The following is a 12005-nucleotide window of genomic DNA, read 5'->3' as shown; positions in this document are numbered from 1 at the left end:
CTGCTATTACAAAAACCTTATTATGAAGAAAATGTTACAGTTACCAATGATTGTATTTAAAGATAAATAAGCAAAACATATTAAATACTCAGCAACCAATCACTTGTGTAATTCCCTATGACATTACACTCGATTTTCTCCAAATCTGGTTATCCACTGAGACTCAGCGCCACCAACACAGCAGCAGCAGTACCACCATCAGCTAGCTCTTTCATCCCCCCGGCTCCGCTTTCAGTCTCGCTCTGTATCGTGCTCTTTTATCCTCCCGACTCCGTTCCCATTCTCGCTCTTTTTCGCATTCTTTTATCTCCCCAACTCTAAAAAAGACAAGTCCACGCTGTACAGTGAACCAATTTAGTTTGCGAAGGGTGAGAAAGATGGGTATTCCAACAGGTTGAAATTATGTCTTTGGTCTCCAGATCCAGGTTAAGTTTATGGTCAGTTTTTTGTATTCTTTCATGGGATGAAAGACCAGCATTTGTTGGCCATCCCTAATTGCCAGTTAAGAGTTAACCACATTGATCTGGACCAAGTAAGGACAGCAGATTTCCTTCCCTAAAGGACATTAGTGAACCAGGTGGGATTTTACAACAGTCAATAATGGTTCCATGGTCATCATTAGACTTTTAATTCCAGATTTTTACTGAATTCAAATTCAATATCTGTCATGGTGGGATTTTAACCTGATTGCTCAGTACCTTGGGTCTCTGGAATACTAATCCAGTGACAATGCCACATCCCAGCAGATAATCAAAAGAGGGGGTAACATCAGACTTGGTATTGATGGACAAGGCAAAGAGATGAAGCTAACTATTTTTGACATACAAACCCATACAAATAGATGATGTTGGCAAAGGGGATAAAATACAAATAATGAAACTGACAATGTCAATAATGGAACTATGGAGTGCACCGGAGTTTTGTGGGTATAAGATAAAAAAGCAACAGAGAGGTTGAGGAGGGACACAGAATCTGGTCTGTGGCACAGATCTGTATGCTGTGGGACATTGGGTAGGGGAAAAACTTGATTTGACAGTCCTGAAGTTTTAAAGTTTAAGTTTATTTATTAGTGTCACAAGTAGGCTTACATTAACACTGCAATGAAGTTACTGTGAAAATCCCCTAGTCGCCAAACTGTTTGAGTACATGGAGGGAGAATTTAGCATGGCCAAAGCACCTAACCAGCACTGAATATGGAGTAGTGTGAGTACACTTCTGAGGCAGCAATAGAATGTCAGAAACAAAAGGAAAATTAGAGAAGGGGCATTATTTGAAGCAAATGGAGAGTTTGTTTTGAAGTATTGAGCTGACATCCTAAGCTATGGTTCAGTGGTGTCAGCTGAAACCCAGTATCTATTGATGTACAATTCTGAATAGGCGCTCCTTAAGATCAAGAACATTTAAGATAGTAAAGTTGAACGAAGTTTCCCGTTGTGGAAGAGACAAATAAAACCATCTTTGTGCCCACCACCTAAGGCAATCTGAAGTGAGTCAGACTATTATTTAACAAAATAATAGAAATGATGATCGACAGTACAGGTTGAGTATCCCTTACCCATAAACCTGAAAACTGAACACATCCAAAAATCACACTTGTTTAACTTTAACAACCTTTAATGCGGGGATTCTGTTTTTCTGCATTGTTCACCTTGTGATTTTTGTGATGAACTTGTCAAAAAGCAAATTATTACAGGTACCCTGTATTTATTATTCAGTAATACAAGTAACTATTCTAGCCATTTATTTTAGCCTAGACTTAGGCTATTGTGATGTAAGTTTATATGCGGTATCTGAAATCCAAAATGCAATCGGCCCCGAGGGTTTTGGATAAAGGATACTCAACCTGTAGTCTGGTTGCAAGCAGAGCAGATGCTTTTCAATATTTAAGCAGACTATTATCCTATTGTATGGAACCTGTGTACTAAACACTAGAGAAAATGAAAAGGATTGTGCTTTTTTTTAATTTTAGAAATACTCTACATAGAAAATACAACTTGTATACCCTACTACTAATCCCCCGACACTAAGAAGCAATTTAGCATGGCCAGTCAACCTAATCCGCACATTTTTGGACTGTGGGAGGAAACCGGGACACCCGGAGGAAACCCATGCCGACACGGGGAGAATGTGCAAACTCCACACAGACAGTGACCCAAGCTGGAAATCGAACCCGGGTCCCTGGCGCTGTGAGGCAGCACTGTGCTAACCACTGTGCCACCATGCTGCCTGTTTAGAATGTGAAACATTCAGGAAACTGATTTTGCGCACAACCTAACTTTTTCTAGCAATTTTTGAGGAATCATGCAGCTTTGTGATATCTTAATATCCAGGTTTCTTTTAAGTTATGCAAGTGGAAAACACCAACCAAATAATTGGAAAACATCAGCCAATCCTTAATTTGTAGTGTGATTTTTTTCTTTAAAAGAATAAATGCACAGCTGGAAATCTGAAACAAAAGTTTGAAATGCTGAATCACCCAATAGACCAGTGAGCCACTGTAAAGAAAAAGAACCTGAACTGAAATATAAATATTTAATACAATTAAATTATTTCCTCTAGTTTTCCACCCAGTTATATCCATAATCTGAGCACAAACCAGTTTAGATGTCTGAAAAGATCATGGAATTTTGGGCAGAAGTGAGTTGCACACTGAAGTCTTTTCAATCTGTCCATCAAACTCCATCTGAAAGTATTTCCACTCATAGTATTTCCACTCATAAAATGACTATGATTTCCCTCCCCCAATATCAAATACGAATGTCCCCCAATTGGATTTGTTCAGCGGGACTGGGGTCTCAATGTTGTGACCAGATTTCCTGGGGCAGTAGAATAGGAAGCTACACCCAAGTTCTCTAATTACAATTTTTAAAGTTTTAAATTTATCCTCACTGTATTTTCATTTTCTTTCATGCTTTTTTATGAGATATGTCATGTTAAAAATTGAAAACCCCGTGCTCACTCACAACATCTTAAACATGCTGTTCCTGATGTATGTGACATCTTGTACATAGGATGTGGGCATTGCTAGCAAGGCCAACATTTATTGTCCATTGCTAGTTTCACTGAAGAAGGTGGTGATGTGCTATCTCCTTAAACTGCTGCAGTCTTTGTAGTGTTGCTGCTGTTAGGAAGGGTGTTGCAGGATTTAGGTCCAGTGACAATGAATGTACAGTGATACATTTCCAAATCAGGATAACGTCTGACTTGGACAGGAGTTTGCAGTTGATGGTGGTCCCATGCGCCTGCTGCTGTTCTAGGTGGTAGACGTTGCAGATTTTGTGATGGTTAAAAGAGCTGAAATTTACATTTTTGACTCAAAGAAAACAAAATATCGTTCGATTTCAGCATTTCCTTTTATACAATTGCTTGTACTAACTTATGGCCTTGGGTATCTCTGGCGTAAAGAAAGTAGGGGTTGTTACTGAAGTTTGAAGTTACTAAAGTCATTATGCAACCAGAGAGTTGAAGAGGGTGCAGGAGAAAATGAGGTGCTCTGTACTCTCAACCTGATTCGAAATATAGAAGGCCAAAGGTAGAGAGATTGTAGTATGACTGGGGGGGAGAATAAATTTGAGCTATAGAGAGGATGAGGGTCTCGTTTGCAAACAGAACAGGGATTTGGTACTTGATCTGCCCAATGTAGGGGTGATGATACCTTGACCAGCAAATACAATACATTGGATCAAAAGCTCCAAATTAAATTTATTATGCTCGCCAAACATGGTGTAGAGCGTCCTGCATTGTTTCAAATATGTGTTGTTCAAAAAAAATTTCACCAAATTCTAAATCACTGATGTAATTTGATTTTATTAGTGTGATAGGTTTAGGCCACTGAGAAACTAAAATAACAATTGTCTATCAAAATAAATGTTTTAATCTTTAGAATGGGGGCACCTCCAGGGATCCTGGACCTCCCTGGCTCGCCATCTTACATTCCTTAATGTTGAAACAGGCATCAGTGTCACTGTAACAAATAATCTTAAATGTCAGACACGGCTTTTTTCATTCACTGACAAAATCGCAAATTTTCAAGTAACTAAATTTTCCTATATTATTTTCTTACAATTTTTTCTGCATAGTCCACTTAGCCTGATTCCTATGTATCAAGTTTACTGCCTACCTACTGAATCCAATTGCTAGGCATGCAAGAGGCAATCCAGCATAAACCTCCCTTCAGATTTCCCCCATCTCCTCCTTTTCTCATATTTCCACCACTGTCCTTAAGCAAAGCCCCTAAAGTAAATGCTTACAAATAAACATTCCATCCATATAGTGCCTCATCCCTATATAGCCAATGAATTGACTGGAAAAGTAATGTTGTTACTCTGTCAGCAAATGCAGCCTTCAGTTTAAAATGTTCTTAAAAATGCTGTCTTCTCTTTTTCAACAGTCCTTCGGAGCTATTTGAAATTTAAAGGTTATAAGCTAGAGATAGTAAAGCTCACTCCAGCCTCTCTCTCAATGCTGTGCCGTAAAATAAACACCAGGACTTATTCTCCACAAAATGTGGTGGTCACTCCCATCAATACTGTCAGACACGGATGCGTTTGTGACATGGTTCTCTCACTGTCTACCACATGCCCGGTATGACAGATATGTCCTTGAGGAGCTGACTTATTTTGTCAGTGGTGATGATATTGAGCTGCTCTTGATAAAAAACATTGAAACCCCCCCAACCAGAGTACATCTTTTACCCTTGCTACGCTCATTGCTTCCTGTGGAGGAGTGTTGATTCATCAGCTGAGCAAGGGTAGTATGTGGTAATAAAAAGGAGATACAGTACTGCAGCTGTGGCCTCACCAATGTCCTGTACAGCTTTACAATACTTCCTTACTTCTATACTTCAACCCAAGGCCAACATTCCATTTGCCTTCTTAATTGCTTGCTGTACCTGTATGTTAACTTCTTGTGATTCACATATAAGGACACCCAGATCTCTGTGGACTGTCATATTCTGCAGTCTCTCTCTATTTATATAATATTCTGCTCCTATATTCTTCCTGCCAAAGTGGACAACCACACATTTCCCCCCATTATACTCCATCTGCCAAACGTTTGCCCACTAGGTTAACCTATCTATATCCCTTTGCAAGTTATTTTGTGTCCTCCTCAAAACCAGTTTCCGTACCCTTATTTGTATTGTCAGTAAATTTGACTACATTTAAATCTTTTATCCAAGTCATTAAGTAGGTTGTAAATAGTTGAGATCCCACCATTGAACCCTGTGGCACCTCACTAGTTAGTTTGCCAACCTGTAAATAATCCACTTATCCCATTCTGTTTCCTGTTAGCCAATCCCCTGTCTATGCTAATATATGAACTACAACACCATGAGCTCTTATCTTGTGTAGTGCTTTTTATATGACACCAGATTGAATTTTTTTTGGAAATCCAAATAGGTTACATGTTCTCTTCCCCCCCCCCCCTTATCAGCCCTGCTTCTTACATCCTCAAAGAACTCTAATGGCTTTGTCAAACACAATTTCCTTTTCATAAGGAAGACTCTGCTTGATGTTATTATGATATTCTAAATCTCCTGCTATTACTTCCTTAATCATGGATTCCAGCATTTTTCCTATGACAGTTTTAGGCTAACAGGCCTATAGTTTCCTGCTTTTTGTCTTCCTCCTTTCCTGAATAAAAGTGTTTCATTTGTGATTTTCTAGTCTGCTGGAACCTTCCCAGAATCTAGGAAATTTGAATGATTACAATCAAAGTATCCATAATCTATAAACTTGCTTCTTTTAAGACCCTATAATGCAGGCTATCAGATCCTTTTAGTTTTCCCAGTATGTTTTCTCTAGTGATAGTGATTTTTTAAGTTCCTCCCTTCCTATTCCCTGTGATTTTCTATTACTCTTGGATATTTTGGATAGCGAGGTTTCCCATCCTGTCACTCAAGAGTCACAGAAGCCCAGCAAGCATTAAACATTTAAGCACTAACAAGCATTTACTGCATCATAAGAAGCATTAATTGGCTGAAGACAGGAGTTCCACTTGAATGAAGGATGGAAGTCCTGCCTCAGGGACCTGTTAGCCAGTCTGATTGACCAGCAGCTCTGTAGCCCCAACATTGGGCAGCCCCCCCACCCCATCCCAATGTGGACAGGGAGTCCTTGAGGGAAATGACACTTGATGGCCTCAATTGAAGTGAAGGCAGATGAGAGTGGGGTGGAAGGACCACCTGGGGAATTTCACAGGCTCCAGCCTGCAGGCTCACTAATGGAGGACTGTACCATTATGCCCATAGATTTGGATTCACATTTAGACCAGATTGGTTAAGGATGGAAGATTGCGGCCCCCCCCCCCCCCCCCCGCAACCCGTTGAAGGACATTGTGAACTGTTTAATGTTATGAATTGGATGTGTTGTCCATTCTGTAGTCTTCAAATGTGACATGGTTCAGAACTGAAAAACAACTTTTTGTATTTTATCCAAATTTTAACCTGAACATTCAAATTTTGAAAAGTAATTTGGCATGTTCAACCTTTGGGTGGTATAATGTTATTGAGTACTTTGTTTAAGTGTAGAGGTGATTTTTAAACACTCACACACGCAAATGTATATATGATATAAATTATAATTTTTATGTTTTTAGATAATACATTTATGAAGGATGTTAGGTGAACAATGGCTTTAGAATTTATAAATATTTATACTGGCTGAGTGCAAATCATTGATAAAACAGTGTAAATTTGTCTTGTTTGGTGAAGAACGGGCAAATCAGCATTTATAAAGTTCAGAAAGTAGTATGTTTAAAATATCCTATTAAGTCATAGCCAGGTGGGGAATTAATATTGATTTTTTCCCTGAAGTGTTTTGAATAATTCTTCTCTCTTTCCCAAAAAGCTTAAGTGAGCGAGCTCAACTCTTAAAGAATGTTTTTAGAAAGAACACTTTCAATCTTCACCGTTCTGAATCACTCCAACAGAGCTCATTACGTAAGTATCTTTCTCTCAAGTGTTTCCGAGCCATCGCCCCAGGGTTTAGTAATTATGATTAAATCCATGTGTTTCAAGTCAACTCTTTATGTGGTCCTGTTATGCTCATGTTTTCTCCCCTCCCTTTCACAGTCACTGGCCATAGGAAGTACCTTCTTACAAGCAAATATGTAATGCCATGGATTCCTCTGTTACCATAGAACCATAGAAAATTACAGCTCAGAAACAGGCCTTTTGGCCCTTCTTGTCTGTGCCGAACCATTTTTTGCCTAGTCCCACTGACCAGCACTTGGACCATATCCCTCCACACCCCTCTCATCCATGAACCCGTCCAAGTTTTTCTTAAATGTTAAAAGTGACCCCGCATTTACCACTTTATCCGGCAGCTCATTCCACACTCCCACCACTCTCTGCGTGAAGAAGCCCCCCCTAATATTCCCTTTAAACTTTTCTCCTTTCACCCTTAACCCATGCCCTCTGGTTTTTTTCTCCCCTAGCCTCAGCGGAAAAAGCCTGCTTGCATTCACTCTATCTATACCCATCAAAATCTTATACACCTCTATCAAATCTCCCCTCAATCTTCTACACTCCAGGGAATAAAGTCCCAACCTATTCAATCTCTCTCTGTAACTCAGCTTCTCAAGTCCCGGCAACATCCTTGTGAACCTTCTCTGCACTCTTTCAATCTTATTTACATCTTTCCTGTAACTAGGTGACCAAAACTGTACACAATACTCCAAATTCGGCCTCACCAATGCCTTATATAACCTTACCATAACACTCCAACTTTTATACTCGATACTCCGATTTATAAAGGCCAATGTACCAAAGGCACTCTTTACGACCCTATCCACCTGTGACGTCACTTTTAGGGAATTCTGTACCTGTATTCCTCTGTCATTTCTGACCTGGGAATGCACACAGGGAAACCTGACAATGGCTGAGGTGGATGGAACAGCATTTATTTTGTGTGTGCATGAAAGAATGCCATCTGCTTCAGTGGTGCCTACTGGGGGAGGGTATTTTATAATTATTGATAATATGATGACAAACACAAGATGCATCGCAAAACTTTATCTTCTAACTTAGAGTTATTATACATCTTATGACACCTTATCTTTATTGTTATAGATGGTTATGCCTTCTCTCAAGATGAGAATGGCATTGTGTCCCAGTCCGAAGTGGTCAGGGCCTATGACACCACCAAACAAAGACAAGATGACTGGTAAACACCCAATACGGGAACATGGATTGCAAACAAGTGTTTTAAATAAGAATGGGACTTCGGACTTCAAAGGCTGGAAGATCTAAGTATGAAAAATGTTACTGCAAATACATGTAAAGATTGGGATTTTGTATGTTTTATGGAGGAGGAAAGTGCTAATCACTTTTGTTGTGTATTAAATAGACACATACACTGTGCAGATATACATTAACATAAACTCACTGTTAGAATACCAACATCGTACGGTACTCATTAATAACTGGATTGCCTGGGCTTGAAATTTGTCACGGTATACCTGATAGCTGTCTTTGACATGATTGCTTTAAAAAGGCAGCTTTATAAAATATGAGTGATATTTTGATTTAAACCCTGATCAGTATGAGCATTCATTTCATGTCTTTAGGGCAAATATCTGTTACAATTGGATACTGCTTCCTAAATTTTCCTGTTTGTTATAAATTATGACATATACCAATTAAACCTTCATATAAACTGTTTTTTGATGGATTACTACTGACTTTATTTTTGGTTTGGTTGTTTAACTTTTGTTGCTATTGCTCCAGAAGATGTTTTGAGAGTATACTCATTATTGTCACATGGGTTCCTCATTTTCATTGGCTCTGGGGGAAATGTTAACTCCAATAGTCCAAAGTGATGCACCTATGTTGTGAAGGTGTACCTATGTAGATCTGGCATAACAATCCTGGAATATATTTTAAATCACTGAAAAATGCAAACTGAACAGAAAAGTGTCCTAAATACTAAAATCGGTCTTATTAATACAGTATTAAACATGATACTGATGCTGCTCTTCTGGTCGCCAAATCTTCTATTTGCCAGAACTAAAACTCTGCATGAGCCTTACTCAACCACTATGTAATCACTTCAGTCGATTGAATTTGACAGCAGCCCTATTCTCCAGTGTACTATCAAAGGAATGAAGCACATCTCAAGTAACTTTGCTGCTTCACTCTTTCTGAAGTGCAATTTGCACACAGTGACTGGTTGAAAGCTAGGATTCCAGCCTTCTTGGCACTTGCTTCTGAACTTGTGTCTTTCGCAGGCTGTGGCCTTGGATATGCTTTTCTCTTTGCCTAATATTCAAATGAGTGTTCAGAATGAAGCAAATGTTGTGTCTTTTCTGTGACTGGCTATGTGTCCCATTGTGTATACACTTGTGAAATTTGTGACTTTTCAAAGGATTTAATATTCAACAAACATTGTTTCAATATGAATTTCTAAAATAACAGTGCTTTACACTGCTTTACATCTCAAATGAAGCAATGAGTGCAGGGGAGAGTGTTTCTAGTAATGCTTCAGGTAATATTTTTATAGAACTGCTGCTTTAAAATAACAGTTTGAGTAACTCCTGTCAGATAGGAGATTTCCTAATTTTATTATTTCCTCCTTGCCCAATGGAATGATCAGTTATATTGAAGGTTCTGCTCATTCTTTGAATACACCTTTGCCATGAGCCTCAAACCTGTTGTGATTAAAACATAAAATAAATGTTTATTTTATTACTGACTACCATCTCTAATTAGATCAACTCGAGTCCTATTTTGCAATAATTTTAGTTAATTACGCGTGAATGTGCCAATTCATGATGCTTTTAATTCCAGTCTATTTTCTGGTGAAAGCAATGCTAAAATTTGTTTGGTTCCACAAGCAGATTCATTTCACCAGTACTGATGAATTAAGTCAAACAATTTGGTTCACATTATTCCTGAACAACTGCCATTTAAAGAAAAATCAATTTCCTTCCTAGTGCAAGTTGAAATAAATTTACTTTATTTATACTGAATGTGTGCTTCTGTGGCTGTCTTAATGTAGCATGCTATGCAGATCTGACAGCGAAAACCTGGATGAGATCTCTTTATAAGACCTAACCACAAAGGGACATCCTTTGTTGCTTATTCAGGTGCATTAATGTGTGTTTCTTTGCATTAAATTGCTTTGGCTGAAAAACATAACCCGCATTTTAAAGATTTCTATCAGCATTCCATTCAAACCTGGTCTTGAGTGAATCTTTGTTTATGTGCAGCTTTTAAAACTAGTGTGAAGGTTATTTTAATGTTTCAGTTTCCTCATTGAGCATTTGCCACAGAATATCTAGATTTGACTGAATATTTGCTATGAAACTAGATTTCAGTGAACAGTGAGATATAAGGCATGAGCAGTAGAACAAGCGCGTACAAGTAATAACAGCATGCAGCATAATTTGCAATATTCCATCCTCTAAAAGTAACTTAAAGATAAATTTTGCTACTACCACAGTTACTGACAATTTGCAACAAACCAATGTTGCAGAATAGGACACAAATTCAAAAGGAGCAGGAAAAGTGAAATACAACTTGAAAATGCACAAATGTTTTGAGAATAAAATCCAGTTACTTTCACCATTGATTTGCAGCTTGCTGTGTCCATATGCTTATTCTATGTGCAACATGTTCTGTGTTTGTCAAAATCCTTGAATGAATGTCAAAAAGATGGAAAATTCAAAGAATGTGATCACTTGTTGTTGTCTTTTAATCAATGATAGCTGTCGTCTCCCTCCAATATGCAGGGATCACTGTGTGGTGTGCTTGATTGCCCTGTCTGTATTTTTGTCTATCTGCATGAGATCAAGTGTTACATGTACATTATTGGTGCATGACTAATTTTCTGATCTTGCTACATGTCTGGTTAGAGACAAATGTTGCAGATTAATGAAAGGTAACACCATGCAGCAAATTTCAGTGGACAAAGTAATTCCCGGCCAATTATTGTGTGCAGCCACCATTCTGGAATAAAAATCTTTGTCCGTATAACTGGCCAATGGCTCTAAATTATTTTGAGAGTTTGGAATTCGCACTGACATGTCCATTTCCATTTGGTTCTGCAAAAAGGTAGTGTCCAAATAGCTATGGAATGTGTATTTTGCTTTACGCGTTCTTAATGCCACAGAATAAAAAATTTGAAAAATCTGATATTTTAAATGAATTGATCATGACTACTTCAAAATAATAAATCAGGTTTCAAAAAGAGGTTGCCTTGATTATTTTGTTTGATGTGACAACAAAGTAAATTGAGTATTTTAATGCATGTTTACTGCATTAGTAATAAGTAAACAAAGTTTGCCTTCCACTGCTGCCAGTCTTGCGTTGTATTTAAAATCAATCTAATTTAATGGTGGAATTTGCCTTGAATGTTGTGTAAAGATGAAACATATTCTGTACATTGGATCAGAATTTTTCTGCCAAACTTCCAGAATAATGATTAAAATTCCCTGTAGTTTAGTTTTGCATTGCATGAATGGTGACCTTCAAATTCAATGTTCATTGTATTCCTCAGGTTTAGTTTTAACTTACTGTAAGAAAATGCACTGTTTTATATTTTGTTGTAAATCTTCAGTACTGTATTTTTTTTATTCTGTTACTTGCCATTGACTCTTGTGAATTGCATGGTGGCAGTTGCAATCCTTAAATGTTCTGTCTTTTGATTGTCATAAGGATCACATAGTAAAACTAAATTTGCAAACCTTGACCATCCATGTGTTCATGTTTTATTTTAACACGTGTACAACAATTTTAAAGTCTGTCCAGCAAAAGTCACAAAAGTACATTATGAATTAAATGCAGCGGGAGGATGGATAGATGGCACAAACAGTTCAACATAAATAAGTATGAAGCAGAATATTTTGGGAAGAAGGAAGTAAACCCTAAATGGCTAAGGTCACTAAGTATGGAAGAACAGAGAGATCCAAGGGGTGCCGATACAAAGAACTTTAACAGGGAGAATGCAGGAAGAGAAGGCTATAACATGCCAAGGTGAACTCTCAGTTTGAATCATAAGCAAGCA

At 38.0% G+C, this 12005-nt stretch overlaps 1 protein-coding gene across 7 annotated transcripts in view; it reads left to right on the top strand.

Annotated features, from left to right (window-relative positions):
* atp8a1 (ATPase phospholipid transporting 8A1) overlaps positions 1-11692 on the top strand; it is a 369658-nt gene extending 357966 nt beyond the window's left edge. For all 7 annotated transcript variants that reach the window (XM_078216784.1, XM_078216762.1, XM_078216795.1 and 4 more), the window contains 2 exons: positions 6849-6940; positions 8072-11692. In XM_078216784.1, coding sequence (XP_078072910.1) covers positions 6849-6940; positions 8072-8169 — 190 coding nt within the window. In that variant the 3' untranslated portion in view covers positions 8170-11692. The remainder of the gene's footprint in view (positions 1-6848; positions 6941-8071) is intronic.
* The last annotated feature ends 313 nt before the right edge of the window (positions 11693-12005 follow it).

The sequence above is a fragment of the Mustelus asterias genome, chromosome 1, assembly GCF_964213995.1.
Source record: "Mustelus asterias chromosome 1, sMusAst1.hap1.1, whole genome shotgun sequence".
Classification (NCBI taxonomy): Eukaryota; Metazoa; Chordata; class Chondrichthyes; order Carcharhiniformes; family Triakidae; genus Mustelus; species Mustelus asterias.
This window is presented reverse-complemented; position numbering and strand designations above follow the sequence as displayed.